This window comes from Salmo trutta, chromosome 31 (genome assembly GCF_901001165.1).
Source record: "Salmo trutta chromosome 31, fSalTru1.1, whole genome shotgun sequence".
NCBI lineage: Eukaryota > Metazoa > Chordata > Actinopteri > Salmoniformes > Salmonidae > Salmo > Salmo trutta.
The window spans coordinates 22312226-22328246 of NC_042987.1; the positions used below are offsets into that span (position 1 = coordinate 22312226).

Sequence of the window (16021 nt, forward strand, 5' to 3'; positions counted from 1 at the left end):
ATTCCTAAGGTAACTGGTATTGCAATAGCTTTAAATTAAGTATGCTGGAAGCCTGAAAGCATAGGAATAACTCAAACGCCACACAACTATATCTTAGTTGACTGTGTTTTCCTGTATTTGAAAGAATACTGTTGTGTTTGGCAGTTATACTTTAATTTGGACTACAGGTGTTTCTTTAGATTAAATATTACAGGGAAGAATGCTGATATGAAATCCATTGTATGTTTCACCCGGGCGGGACAGAAAATCCTACAGAAACACTAGCTTTTACAGTAATTGGAGTAAACATTCCATCCACCACGTTTTAGAATGGAAAGTGGTTGCCAGAGAGAGTGTGCTGCTCGAAGACATGCAGGTCTCTATTCATCTATTTTCAGATTACCACACACTATACTAATTAGGGTAATTAACTGTTACCAAATCCACTTTTTCAGATTGAATAATGATTATGAGCTGTAATTAGTTTGCTGGCCTGGTTTAAGCCACAGTAGGACAATGTAAAAAGTATGACTATCACAGACCGAGGTTCGATCCCAGGCTGTGTCACAGTCGGCCGTGACCGGGAGACCCATGAGGCGGCGCACAATTGGCCCAGAGTCATCCGGGTTAGGGGAGGGTTTGGCCGGCAGGGATTTACTTGTCCCATCGTGTTCTAGCGACTCCTTGTGGCAGGCCAGGAGCCTGCAAGCTGACCTCCGTCGCCAGCTGGATGGTGTTTCCTCTGACACATTGGTGTGGCTGGCTTCCGGGTTAAGCAAGCAGTGTGTCAAGAAGCAGTGCATCTTGGCAGGGTCATGTTTCGGAGGACGCATGGCTCTCGACCTTCGCCTCTTCCGAGTCCGTAGGGGAGTTGCAGCGATGGGACAAGACTGTAACTACCAATTGGAGAGAAAATGGGGTAAAAGTACAAAGAAATTAAACACATAAATACAAAATCTGTAGCCATGAAATTCTTTGAAAGGCTGGTCATGGCTCACATCAACAACGTCATCCCAGAAACCCTGGATCCAATCACTATTGCACTCCACACTGCCCTTTCCCACCTGGACAAAAGGAACACCTACGTGAGAATTAGGGCTGACCCCATTTAGTCGACTGGTCAATTGTTTGGTCGATAGTTTGTTGGTTGACCAAGATTTCTTTAGTCGATCAGTAGCAAAAAGAAATAAAAAAGTCATGGTGTACAAGACACCTGTCTGATTCGCGCCTGTCTGAGTGGAGCCTGTGGGGATGGCACTGTCCATCAGTCTGTGCTACTGAAATTATATATGGTTATATTACGTAAGAACAATGGTGCGTTGGATAGTGGTTGCTGTCCGTGGTTCTGAAACACATCAGTGCGCTGTTGAACTGGCACCTTTTCCTAGACCATGTTGCTATGTACATATTAGCAAAGTTATCCAGCATATTGATGTTCTGAACAATGGAGGGGGAGGAGGCAGCAGCCCTTGCCTTAATTGACAAAGAAAAGTGAGGAGAGAAGAAATTCCAACTTAATTAGGTCTATAATCAATAGCCTAAGTGTTAAATGAGCCTGTCTTTATAAATCATCCATATACAGTACATGTATACTGTATCTACAGAAATACAACAGATCCTGCTTCTGTTGCCTGTTTGAGTGTTTGTTGAATAGCCTACTGGTTCCATGAGCACCAAGCCTCAGGCAAACACAACATGTTGAATAAACAATTTCAAAAATTCAACTGTTTTTAATCTTTGCCATTCTGTAATAAAGGCTTTACACTCTTTTTTTCATTAGAACAGCCTCTCTGGTATTACTTATAATTTATTTTGTGTTGTTGACACTGTTCCAAATTGTCTGAAAAATAATATTTATAATAATAACAACACTGTTCCCCGGGCGTCAAAGACGTGGATGTCGATTATGGCAGGCCCACGCACCTCTCTGATTCAGAGGGGTTGGGTTAAATGCAGAAGACACATTTCAGTTGAATGCATTCAGTTGTACAACTGACTAGGTACCCGCCTTTCCCTTCCCTTACTAACAACAACCCTCCTTTTTCTTGATCTCCTTCTTATTATAATGATGATCATAATAATAACAATAAGTTTGATGATCATAATAATAAGTAATGTAATTATTATTAGTAGGCTTAGTATAGCAGCCTTGGGTCCCGTGTGGCTCAATTCGTAGAGCATGGTGCTTGCAAAGCCAGAGTTGTGGGTTTGAGTCCCACTGGGGATCAGTTTGAAAACGTATGAAAAATGTATGCAATCACTACTGTAAATCGCTCTGGACTAATGACTAAAATGTAAATGTTGTATAACCACTATCGAGCTGTAGGCCTAAGAGCAGTTCTTCGGACTCCCTCTAGTCATTTCAGTGTCTTAATTATTTCATCAAACAGTGAGCTTAAAGCATCAGACAAGCTCAGTGCAGATAGTCGATTTGAGTAATACACAAAATGTTGACCAATAGATTGGTCAAAGGACAGACAACTTTTTTTTTTGTCGGGGACAGCCCTAGTGAGAATGCTGTTCATTGACTACAGCTCAGCGTTTAACACCATAGTGCCCTCCAAGCTCATCACTAAACTAAGGACCGTGGGACTGAACACCTCCCTATGCAACTGGATCCCTCAACACGGGGGCCCTTCAGGGGTGCGTGCTTAGTCCCATCGTGTACTCCCTGTTCACCCACGACTGCGTGGCCACGCACGACTCCAACACCATCCTTAAGTTTGCCAATGACATGGCAGTGGTAGGCTTGATCACAGATGACAATGAGACAGGCTATAGGGAGGAGATCAGAGACACAACAACCTCTCCCTCAATGTGAGCAAGACAAAGGAGCTGATCGCGGATTACAGGAAAAAGAGGGCCGAGTACGCCTCATTCAGATCAACAAGGCTGGGAGCGGGTCGAGAGCTTCACAGTCGTGAAAAGGGCACGATAGAGCGTATTTCCCTTCAGGAGGCTGAAAATATTTGGTGTGGGACCTCAGATCCTCAAAAAGTTATACAGCTGCACCATCGAGAGCATCCTGACTGGTTGCATCACCGCTTGGTTTAACAAGTTCTCGGAATCAGACTGCAAGGCTCTACAGAGGATAGCGCGTACGGCCCAGTACATCACTGGAGCCGAGCTTCCTTCCATCCAGGACCTCTATACTAGGCGGTGTCAGAGGAAGGCCCTAAAAATTGTCAAAGACTCCAGCCACCCAAGTCATAGACTGTTCTCTCTGCTACTGCACGGCAAGCGGTACTGGAGTGCCAAGTCTGGAATCAAAAGGCTCCTGAACAGATTATACCCCCAACCCATAACACTGCTGAACAGTTAATCATATGGCTACCTGAACTATTTGCATTGACCCCCTTATTTTATTTTGATTTAATACTATTTTTTTCACTGACTCTTACAAAGGCTCGATGTACACTCTAACTACACACACACACACACTCCACTGACACTTCAACACACACACATGCATTTTGACTCCACACACACATTTTATTGTGTTACTATTTTTCCTTGAGCAAATTTTTCTTACTTTATTTAAACTCTGCATTGTTGGTTAAGGGTTCGCAAGTAAGCATTTCACGGTAAGGCCCATACCTGTTGTATTCGGCACATGTGACAAATACCATTGTATTATATTTGATACTGGTACCCAGTGTATAAATCCAAGTTATCGTTACTCTGTGTATTTATTATTAATTCTATTATTTCTCAATTTTCTTTCTCTCTGCATTGTAAGTTAGTAAGAACTTCACTGTTAGTCTACACCTGTTGTTTATGAAGCATTTAACAAATCAAATTTTTATTGATTTGAGTATGGTTTGGGTCAGCACCCTAATGTGAAAAATGTACTACGTCATTAGTCATTAGTGTAAAGGGGGATCATCACCTACCCAGACCAGGGGGTATCTCCGGGCACGGTGGTATAGGTTTGGCAGTTGGTGGCGTGTGGTTTCCCTCAGGTCGTACGCTGGGCAGCAGCTGGTCTGCGGTGGCCAGGTAGCTGGCGAAGGTGGCGTTGGGCCGGCTGAGGTTGTAGTAGTAGTGGTGTCCGTTGCGGCTGGCGTTGCGGCCGTTGTTGAAGCGGCTGAAGATCTGGTCGAAGCGCTGGCTGTAGACGTCGAAGTAGAGGATCATCATGATGACGAAGTGCACCAGGCAGAGCAGCAGGACAGCCTTGCAGATGCGCTCCAGGGTCCGGCCTAACATCAGCCGAGTCATGGTTGAGCCTGCCGCCCCTGCCGCACAGTCTAGGGCATCCGCTCGGTCGGTCACTCCCCTGGGCCTGGGCTGGCCTGGACAATTGCTGCACGCTGCCTCACTCTATCACCTGTGGGAGGGCCAGGGAACAACATTACATTATGTTCACACTAAATTGATATTTTGTTGCCATTTAAGTAAATTAGGCCCAAAACAGGAAATGAGATGCAAATCACAGTATCTGTATATGTCATGTACATGTTTCCAAGAAAAATAAACATCAAGAAATAAACCAAAAGCAACCTACTCCAACCAACAACGTGATTTGAAAAACATTTATAATAAAATGGCTTGACTGGACTCTCCGCTCTCTCCCCTGGCAGGATCACAGGTGGAAACATCATGGGGAAAGCACCAGATATCAAAGATGACTGCCTGGCTCTAACCTAGCAGATAGATAGATTACCCAGGTGCAATGTGGAGGGAGGGTGGTGGGATGGAACGCCACTGTCAATGTCAGACCCAACTCTATCTCACCAGGCCGGGTCTCACTCATTGATTTTCTCACAGACAAGCACACAAAAAAAATACAGTGGTGCTGTGTGTTTGATGAGGGGGTTTTAGATGGCGTATAGACGTAGGATCTTAATTTGATCACCCCGTTGGTGCAGGAAATGTCCTGCACAGCAGGAAAAGCAAACTTGTTGTGTAATCGAGGTTTAAAAATGCTTCTAAAGTTTAATTTCCACTTGCCCTAATTTCCATTTGCCCCAACTAAAAACGTATCAACAAAAATGTTCATTAATTAAAATCCACACAATAATTCACATTTCCTGTTGCTGCAGGATTATTTTCCTGCTGCGAGAAACTGGTCAAATTAAGGTAGCCTACCTGTTAGGTCAGTAACCAAAAGGTCGCTAGTTCGAATTACCCAGCCAACAAGGTGAAAAATCTGCCAATGTGCCCTTCAGAGCAAGGCACTAAACCTAATTGCTCCAGGGTCGCCATTGATAATGGCCGGGACCTCACTCTCTGAAGGTGTCTCAGGGGAAGTTGGGGTATGCAAAAAAAAAAATAATTCCATTTTACACATACGTATAATACACACTTGTGTATAAAACAGAACAAATCTAAGCTCCCACCAAATTATGAATTATTTGACTGACCTGTGTAGTTCTAAGTTCTGTGGTAAACTGACTTGACGAAGAGCCTCTGTATTTCAATCTGAATGGCAAATGCTGTTTCAAAGTACAATTTTCTACATGCAATAGTCCAGTACTAATACTAAAATATTCATTAGAAAGAGACTGACCTCATGGAGGACAAGGCTAGTTGGTGAAAGGTTTAGAAGCCTTTTCATCTCTACATTATTAAGACTCAATTATGACAGCTGCTGCACCACACTGTTAACCAGCATGACGTCAAAAACAGATTATAAACTGGGTGGTTCGAGCCATGAATGCTGATTGGCTGACAGCCGTGGCATATCTTACCGTAAACCACGGATATGACAAAACATGTATTTTTACTGCTCTAATTATGTTGGTAACCAGTCTATAATAGTAATAAGGCACCTCAGGGGTTTGTGATATATGGCCAATACACCACGGCTAAGGGTTGTATCCAGCAACTCCGCGTTGTGTCGTGCTTAAGAACAGCCCTTAGCCGTGCTATATTGGCCATATACCACACTCCCTCAGGCCTTATTGCTTAATTCGCCTTTTGAAAGCCCACACACCAGTTTATCAGTTTGCTCACTAACATTAAAGACAAGCCAACATAATTCAAGTTTAACATGAAGAAATGTACACAGTGTGCAGTGCAAACCAGGCCTTAGCATTGGAGAATATCAACATGGGAACAAGATGCTTGTTTAGAAACGGCTGGTGTCTAGTGAATATTTAATTCCATATTGGACACTAAATCCCTTGGACACTAAACTTATCCCTTGGACACTAAATAGATGCTGAGAACTCTTTTAGATTAAACCGACACACCAACAAAGTAAAGTCCTGGAAATATGGTGGCAATAAATGTGTACAGTATGTATGTTCAAATTTGAATAGTGTGCTGGCTCTTGATGTGGCGCCCAGTTAATCTGTTGGTGCATAATTCATTTTGGGCTAGTTAGTCTCTCTACCAGACCCATCTCCCCCTGTGACAACTATATTAAGACTAAACTAAGCCATAAACAACACAATGATAATGGCCAGTATAAGTTGTATACCACTTTATTGGCATCGGCATATTTGGCAGCACATTTTCAATCCCTCTCATTTTTGTTTGTGGTGTCACCGCCGTTCTGCATACATTACTGTAATCAGTCACAGCTGTCTTGGGCCTATACAGTAATGTTACAACGGATGTGTTTCAACAGGGGTGGTTGATTTTGTCATTTTTTAGAAATGATTATTTTGGCTTAAAGAAACACTACAGGCCACAGTTGGACGTCTAAAACTGTATAGAAAGTATGTAGAAATGGTCCTATATATTTTTAAATAACTGCCCTTTTTCTGGCCCGCAAATTGATTTTGTTGAACAAATCAGTCAAAAGGAAATCTGTGCAGCCCTACGTTGAACCCTTCATGGATGTGGAATTTCCCAATGTGGCCGTCGAGCCAAAAAGTTTGCCCAACCCTGCTTTAGAACAACCCTTAACACAGAGACAGAGCAGTAGCCCCAAATCATGACAACTGATTTGCCAATATTAGGTGAGTCATCACTTGCAGAGTTTCTTGCGATCCAACGTAAACCAAGGATTTGTGGCTGACTTCTTAGTAAAGAGACATATAGATTAACAATACTCAGTGGTGACAGTGTTTTATGTAACATTACATAATGATATAACGCAAAGGCAAATCCTGAGCAGCAGACAGATGGTTAAGTAGTAGATATTTAGAGTATAGCCTTTAAGCAGTAGCAATTCACTGTTTAATCGTTTTTGTCAACACAGCTGGGGAAATGCTGATGCTGAAAGAAGAACTAATAGATGAGTGACTATGTTCTTTCTGTCTTTATATTATTTTTCAAATGGTAATGAGAGGTTGTCAGACAGAGAAATGTGTTACAGCATCCCTGCTGCGATGGAGATCTCCAAACGCTGTGTTTTAAAGAGGAAACACTTGGGTAGGACGCTAGCCTAGCACTAGCTTCTCTTTGCTCTACTCTAAGGCCCCAGGCCCTAGCGCAACCCACCAACCAGCCCTCATGGCCTCATCAAATATGCATTAGATATGCTACACTTGATAACATTGGGCAAAACTGTAGCCTTCGAGCAATTCTAGCATGACACCTCAATAACATACAAACCATGCAGTGCTAGTGTGTTTTACCAAATGTATAAATCTGTCTCACAATCAATCTAAAACTTAGGCTAATCATTCAAAAAAGCTTTAACATTGTGTCATATGCCAGTTTCCAACAAACAAGTCCCCATGCATTTATGAGATCCTGCTCTTCCCATGACCAGGTGAATCCAGGTAAAAGCTATGATCACTTACTGATGTCTCTTGTTAAATCCACTTCAATCAGTGAAGATGAAGGGGAGGAGACAGGTTAAAGAAGGATTTTTAAGCCTTTAGACAATTGAGACAAGGATGAAGGGTGAACGGGCAAGACAAAAGATTTAAGTGCCTTTGAACGGGGTATGGTGGTAGGTACCAGGCGCACCGGTTTGAGTCAAGAACTGTAACGCTGCTGGGTTTCACGTTCAACAGTTTCCCGTGTGTACCAAGAATGGTCCACCATCCAAAACACTAACAGCCAACTTGACACAACTGTGGAAAGCATTGGAGTCAACATGGGCCAGCATTCCTGTGGGACACTTTCGACTCCTCGTAGAGTCACTGCCCTGACGAATTGAGACTGTTTTTAGGGCAAAAAGGGGGTGCAACTCAATATTAGGAAGGTGTTCCTAATGTTTGGTATACTCAGTGTACATGTGTACATATGCTCAGTGAGGGGAAAGAAATGTTTGGGTGGATTTACATCTTTCTGATGCAAACTGTAGGTCCCATGTTCTTCACAGAATCACATTTTACATTGATAACAGTGCTGAGGTAAATTCTCTCACATGATCTGTGCAGTAAAATAGGGAGCATGAATTACAATACCTTAGGAAAGCATTCAGGCCCCTTGACTTTTTCCACATTGAGGACTGATTATCATGTTTATAGCATAGTGAAGACAGTAGCAATGCTGTAATGTTTTGTATTAATTACCATAAACAATCATATCCGTGGGAAGTAGTTTAGGGGTGGAGTGTCTTTATTGGTTCTCCAATAAAGGCTGATTAAAGGCCCAGTGCATTAGTTTTGTGAAAAAAGTTTTGTTTAAAACCAATATATAATAATAATAAATATATACAGTGAATTCGAAAAGAATTCAGACCCCTTGACTTTTTACACATTTTGTTACGTTACAGTATTATTCTAAAATTGATTAAATCATTTCCCCCCCCCCCCCCCATCAATCTACACACAATACCCAATAATGACAAGGCAAAAGCAGGTTTTTAGATGTCTTTTAACTAATTTATTTAAAAAAAAATACAAGAAATGTTACATTTACATAAGTATTCAGACCCTTTACTCAGTACTTTGTTGAAGCACCCTTTGCAGCGATTACAGCCATGAGTCTTCTTGGGTATGATGCTACAAGCTTGGCGCACCTGTATTTGGGGAGTTTCTCCCATTCTTCTCTGCAGATGCTCTCAAGCTCTGTCAGGTTGGATGGCGAGCGCCGCTGCACAGCTATTTTCAGGTCTAGAGATACGGACAATTCCTTTGAACTCGTGGCATTGTTTTTGCTCTGACATGCACTGTCAACTGTGGGACCTTATGTAGATTGGTATGTGCCTTTCCAAATCATGTCCAATCAGTTGAATTTACCATAGATGGACTCCAATAAAGTTGTAGAAACATCTCAAAGATGAATGGAAACAGGACGCACAATTTGTAATATATTTGCAAACATTTCTAAAAACCTGTTTTTGATTTGTTATTATTGGGCATTGTGTAGATTGACGTGGGAAATGTTTTATTTAATCTATTTTAGAATAAGGCTGCAAAGTAACAAAATGTGGAAAAAGTCAAGGGGTCTGAATGCACTACGCACTCCAGCACTTGGCGGTCGCGTTCTGTGAGCTTGTGTGGCCTACCACTTCGCGGCTGAGCCGTTGCTGCTCCTAGACATTTACACTTCACAATAACAACACAGTTGACCGGGGCAGCTCTAGCAGGTCAGAAATTTGACAAAATTACTTGTTGGAAAGGTGGCATCCTATGACGGTGCCACATTGAAAGTCACTGAGCTCTTCAGTTAGGCCAATGTTTGTCTATGGAGATTACATGGCTGTGCACGCAATTTTATACATCCATCAGCAACGGGTGTGGCTGAAATAGCCGAATTCACTAATTTTAAAGTGGTGTCCACATACTTTTGTATATACACTGCTCAAAAAAATAAAGGGAACACTTAAACAACACAATGTAAGTCAATCACACTTCTGTGAAATCAAACTGTCCACTTAGGAAGCAACACTGATTGACAATACATTTCACATGCTGTTGTGCAAATGGAATAGACAACAGGTGGAAATTATAGGCAATTAGCAAGACACCCCCAATAAAGGAGTGGTTCGGCAGGTGGGGACCACAGACAACTTCTCAGTTCCTATGCTTCCTGGCTGATGTTTTGGTCACTTTTGAATGCTGGCGGTGCTTTCACTCTAGTGGTAGCATGAGACGGAGTCTACAACCCACACAAGTGGCTCAGGTAGTGCAGCTCATCCAGGATGGCACATCAATGCGAGCTATGGCAAGAAGGTTTGCTGTGTCTGTCAGTGTAGTGTCCAGAGCATGGAGGCGCTACCAGGAGACAGGCCAGTACATCAGGAGACGTGGAGGAGGCCGTAGGAGGGCAACAACCCAGCAGCAGGACCGCTACCTCCGCCTTTGTGCAAGGAGGAGCAGGAGAAGCACTGCCAGAGCCCTGCAAAATGACCTCCAGCAGGCCACAAATGTGCATGTGTCTGCTCAAACGGTCAGAAACAGACTCCATGAGGGTGGTATGAGGGCCCGACGTCCACAGGTAGGGGTTGTGCTTACAGCCCAACACCGTGCAAGACGTTAGGCATTTGCCAGAGAACACCAAGATTGGCAAATTCCCTGTGCTCTTCACAGATGAAAGCAGGTTCACACTGAGCGCATGTGACAGACGTGACAGAGTCTGGAGACACCGTGGAGAACGTTCTGCTGCCTGCAACATCCTCCAGCATGACCGGTTTGGCGGTGGGTCAGTCATGGTGTGGGGTGGCATTTCTTTGAGGGGGCCGCACAGCCCTCCATGTGCTCGCCAGAGGTAGCCTGGCTGCCATTAGGTACAGAGATGAGATCCTCAGACCCCTTGTGAGACCATATGCTGGTGCGGTTGGCCCTGGGTTCCTCCTAATGCAAGACAATGCTAGACCTCATGTGGCTGGAGTGTGTCAGCAGTTCCTGCAAGAGGAAGGCATTGATGCTATGGACTGGCCCGCCCGTTCCCCAGACCTGAATCCAATTGAGCACATCTGGGACATCATGTCTCGCTCCATCCATCAACGCCACGTTGCACCACAGACTGTCCAGGAGTTGGCGGATGCTTTAGTCCAGGTCTGGGAGGAGATCCCTCAGGAGACCATCCGCCACCTCATCAGGAGGATGCCCAGGCGTTGTAGGGAGGTCATACAGGCACGTGGAGGCCACACACTACTGAGCCTCATTTTGACTAGTTTTAAGGACATTACATGAAAGTTGGATCAGCCTGTAGTGTGGTTTTCCACTTTAATTTTGAGTGTGACTCCAAATCCAGACCTCCATGGGTTATTTTCCATTGATTATTTTTGCGTGATTTTGTTGTCAGCACATTCAACTATGTAAAGAAAAAAGTATTTAATAAGATTATATCTTTCATTCAGATCTAGGATGTGTTGTTTAAGTGTTCCCTTTATTTTTTTGAGCAGTATATAATGTATGTTTTACAATGGTGGGGGAGTGCCACGATGGAGGCGTGGTGGCTTCAACACAGCGCCCCCTGTCAGTCATCTAGTGTATATATACACAGTGCCTTCTGAAAGTAATCATACCCCTGGACTTATTCAAAATGTTGTTGTATTAAAGCCTGAATTCAAAATGGATTACATTTTTTTTTCTCTCACCCATCTACACACAATATCCCATAATGACAAAGGGAAAACATGTTTTTAGAACATTTGCACATTTATTGAAAATGAAATAAAGAAATATCTCATTTACATAAGTATTCACGTAAGAGTCAATACTTTGTAGAAGCACCTTTGGCACTGATTGCACCAGTGGAGGCTGCTGAGGGGAGGACGGCTCATAATAATGGCTGGAACAGAGTAAATGGAATGGCATGTGGGCGATGTATTTTATACTATTCCACTGATTCCGCTCCAGCCATTAACACTAGTCCGTCCTCGCCAATTAAGGTGCTACCAACCTCCTGTGGATTACAGCTGTGAGTCTTTCTGGGTAAGTCTCTAAGAGCTTTCCACACCTGGATTATGCAACAGTTGCAGTATTAGTTTCGTGCCTTGCTGCAAACAGGATGCATGTTTTGGAATATTTTTATTCTGTACAGGCTTCCTTCTTTTCCCTCTGTAAATTAGGTTAGTATTGTGGAGTAACTACAATGTTTTTGATCCCTCCTCAGTTTTCTCCTATCACAGCCATTAAACTTGAACTGTATTAACGTCACCATTGGCCTCATGGTGAAATCCCTGCGCTGTTTCTTTCCTCTCCGGCAACTGAGTTAGGAAGGACGCCTGTATCTTTGTAGTGACTGGGTGTATTGATACACCATCCAAAGTGTAATTAATAACTTCACCATGCTCAAAGGGATATTACAATTGTTTACCCATCTACCAATAGATGCCCATTGGAAAACCTCCCTGGTCTTTGTGGTTGAATCTGTGTTTGACATGCACTGCTCGACTGAGGGACCATAGATGAGGTAGTCTCATTCAAAAATCATGTTAATCACTATTATTGCACACAGAGTGAGTCCATGCAACTTATTATGTGATTTGTTAAGCACATTTTTACACCTTGCAATAAGAAAGGGCTTGAATACTTATTGACTGAAGACATTTCAGCTTTTCATTTTGCATTAATTTGGAAAAATGTTGAAAAACATAATTCCATTTTGACATTATGGGATATTGCATGTAGGGCAGTGACAAAACATATATATTTAATCCATTTTAAATTCAGGCTGTAAAAACAAAATATGGAAAAAGTCAATGGGTGTGAATACTTACTGAATGCACTGTAAATCATTGTACACAATGCGGTGTAATTGAAAATGTGTTGGCAGGAGTCATGCCTAAACACAAGGATTGACACTGTTTTGGTAACACATCAAAACACACGCACTGCAGAGGAGATCTGAGTCACTCAAAATACCATGAGTAGATTTGATAAAAATGTCCACATACTCCTGATTGCATTAGATATCTAGATTTCTAAAAAAGATGGTTGAAAATTGATTCCACCATTATGCAGTGAATCACCACCTGATATGGGTGTGGATAGAATAGAACAAAATGCTGTTGGTTTACAAAACGTGCAAAGAACAACACGCAAAGGGGGAATGGGGCATATTATTATAATGAACTAATACGTTGCATTTCAGCTATTATTTCAGTGTAATAACGTGCTTCATTGATATGCCACCAATGTATATCAGCTCATATACTTACATCAGTATTCTGCATTCATACAGGATTACAAAAACAAACATTAAGTAAATCAACACCTCACAAGGCGAGACATCACACTAAAACAACACATTTTCCAGAACATCTAATCTGACTATTGCTCCAAATTGGCATAGCTTTGTGTAAAATGTAACATTACATTGTTGGCTCAAGGCCCATAGAGTCCTACAGGAGTCAAAGGTGTTGCTTGTCAAAAGACTAAGAGACTAAAGACTAGATAAACAAAGACAGTGCAGGGTGTGAAGGGCAAACTGTGTGTCACTGCCCTCTTGCCTGGAATGGCATTATGCACATGCTAACCACTCTGAGAAAGGAACACCCCTCACCTTTTGACTGGCACACACACAGATTCCTCTCTGTTGCTCCCCGGGGGGAGAATTAGACCTACATTGCACTGCATAGAAGTTGTAAACTAACAGCCCTGTACAAACAAGAGATATTTAATTATATATATTTTATTTCTGGAAAGGAAAGTTGTGTGGATACTTGGGCTTGAGGTATTACTAGGAGTTTGTAAAGAAAAAGGGTTTCTTTACAAACCAAACAATAACTATCATACAAAAATATGTGCTAAGTGCCATGCCGTCAATAATAATTTGGTTAGAAAAAATTGGCCATGGTGGCCAATACCAATACACTGACAAAATCATTCTCCTTCGCCAGCACCCTCATCTCAACACAGATTAACATAGAGGGGTAAAGAGAGTGATGCCATTTTAAGGGGAACGACTCTTAATAATCCATGTTGTGTAACATCACAAACAGACATGTTCTCACAGCTGGAGGAGAGGAACCCAGATATCAGACTTGACACTCATGCCCGATTACCACCAACACTGTGGAGAAGAGCACATGCACAGCTCAGTCTGCTGACCCTTGTCAGAAACACTGCATGTTTCACATTTCAACTAATGGAAAATGGATCGACACTCTTGTCAAGGAAGGTCTGTGATGCTTCTACTATCAAATCCCAATAAAATATTATTCATAGGCTACATGCCAAATATTCAAGCCAGAAATTAAATAAATATCTGACTACTAAACTAGGTTATTTATGCATCAACCAAGCTCTACCATTTGTATAGTTGTGGCCAAAAGTTTTGACAATGACACAAATATTAATTTCCACAAAGTTTGCTGCTTCAGTGTCTTTAGATATTTTTGTCAGATGTTACTATGGAATACTGAAGTATAATTACAAGCATTTCATAAGTGTCAAATGCTGTTATTGACAATTACATGAAGTTGATGCAAAGAGTCAATATTTGCAGTGTTGGCCCTTCTTTTTCAAGACCTCTGCAATCCGCCCTGGCATGCTGTCAATTATCTTCTGGGCCACATTCTGACTGATGGCAGCCTGTTCTTGCATAATCAATGCTTGGAGTTTGTCAGAATTTGTGGGTTTTTGTTTGTCCACCCGCCTCTTGAGGATTGACCACAAGTTCCCAATGGGATTAAGGACTGGGGAGTTTCCTGGCCATGGACCCGAAATATCGATGTTTTGATCCCCGGGCCACTTAGTTATCACTTTTGCCTTATGGCAAGGTGCTCCATCATGCTGGAAAAGGCATTGTTCGTCACCAAACTGTTCCTGAATGGTTGGGAGAAGTTTCTCTCGGAGGATGTGTTAGTACCATTCTTTATTCATGGCTGTGTTCTTAGGCAAAATTGTGAGTGAACCCACTTCCTTGGCTGAGAAGCAACCCCACACATGAATGGTCTCAGGATGCCTTACTGTTGGCATGACACAGGACTGATGGTAGCGCTCACCTTTTCTTCTCCGGACAAGCTTTTTTCCGGATGCCCCAAACAATCGGAAGGGGATTCATCAGAGAAAATGACTTTACCCCAGTCCTCAGCAGTCCAATCCCTGTACCTTTTGCAGAATAGCAGTCTGTCCCTGATGTTTTTCCTGGAGAGAAGTGGCTTCTTTGCTGCCCTTCTTGACACCAGGCCATCCTCCAAAAGTATTCGCCTCACTGTGCGTGCAGATGCACTCACACCTGCCTGCAGCCATTCCTGAGCAAGCTCTGTACTGGTGGTGCCCCGATCCCGCAGCTGAATCAACTTTAGGAGACGGTTCTGGCGCTTGCTGGACTTTCTTGGGCGCCGTGAAGCCTTCTTCACAATAATTGAACCTCTCTCCTTGAAGTTCTTGATGATCCGATAAAAGGTTGATTTAGGTGCAATCTTACTGGCAGCAATATCCTTGCCTGTGAAGCCCTTTTTGTGCAAAGCAATGATGATGGCACGTGTTTCCTTGCAGGTAACCATGGTTGACAGAGGAAGAACAATGATTCCAAGCACCACCCTCCTTTTGAAGCTTCCAGTCTGTTAATCGAACTCAATCAACATGACAGAGTGATCTCCAGCCGTGTCCTCGTCAACACTCACACCTGTGTTAACGAGAGAATCACTGACATGATGTCAGCTGGTCCTTTTGTGGCAGGGCTGAAATGCAGTGGAAAAATTTTTGGGGGATTCAGTTCATTTGCATGGCAAAGAGGGACTTTGCAATTAATTGCAATTCATCTGATCACTCTTCATAACATTCTGGAGTATATGCAAATTGCCATCATAGAAACTGAGGCAGCAGACTTTGTGAAAATTAATATGTGTCATTCTCAAAACTTTTGGCCACGACTGTACTAGAACATTTCCATGATGTTCTCCCATCAAGGTTCTTATCATAGTACAGTACTATACAGTTCTGCTGGATTTGACTCAAGGGACAACATTACATTAATCTACAATGAAAGTAGAATGCACCAGATCTCTGCTCTGTGCAAGGGGGTATCACATCACCCCTGTGCATCCTTTCATGTGATACACATGACTGATTATGACATGTTGATTATACATTACATGAAATTGTAAGTATTTCTACCATATTTCTATTGAGATTGCTATCTTCACAGTGTGTAGCTAGCCTATTTCAATACATAGCCTACACAGAAGGCCTCTGTGGCCATGCTCCAGAGTTGCTAAGCTCTAAAGTCTCTCCACCATCAAATATAGGTTTGCCTTGCCTTGCCTCTCTCTCTGCTTCCTCAGATCGAGCTG

At 42.7% G+C, this 16021-nt stretch overlaps 1 protein-coding gene across 1 annotated transcript in view; it reads right to left on the reverse strand.

The window, feature by feature from the left end:
- The window catches only part of LOC115169761 (beta-1,4-galactosyltransferase 2), a 145670-nt gene that overhangs the window by 125101 nt on the left and 4548 nt on the right, over positions 1–16021 (reverse strand). The window contains exon 2 of the mRNA XM_029725686.1: positions 3873–4309. Coding sequence (XP_029581546.1) covers positions 3873–4200 — 328 coding nt within the window. The 5' untranslated portion in view covers positions 4201–4309. The remainder of the gene's footprint in view (positions 1–3872; positions 4310–16021) is intronic.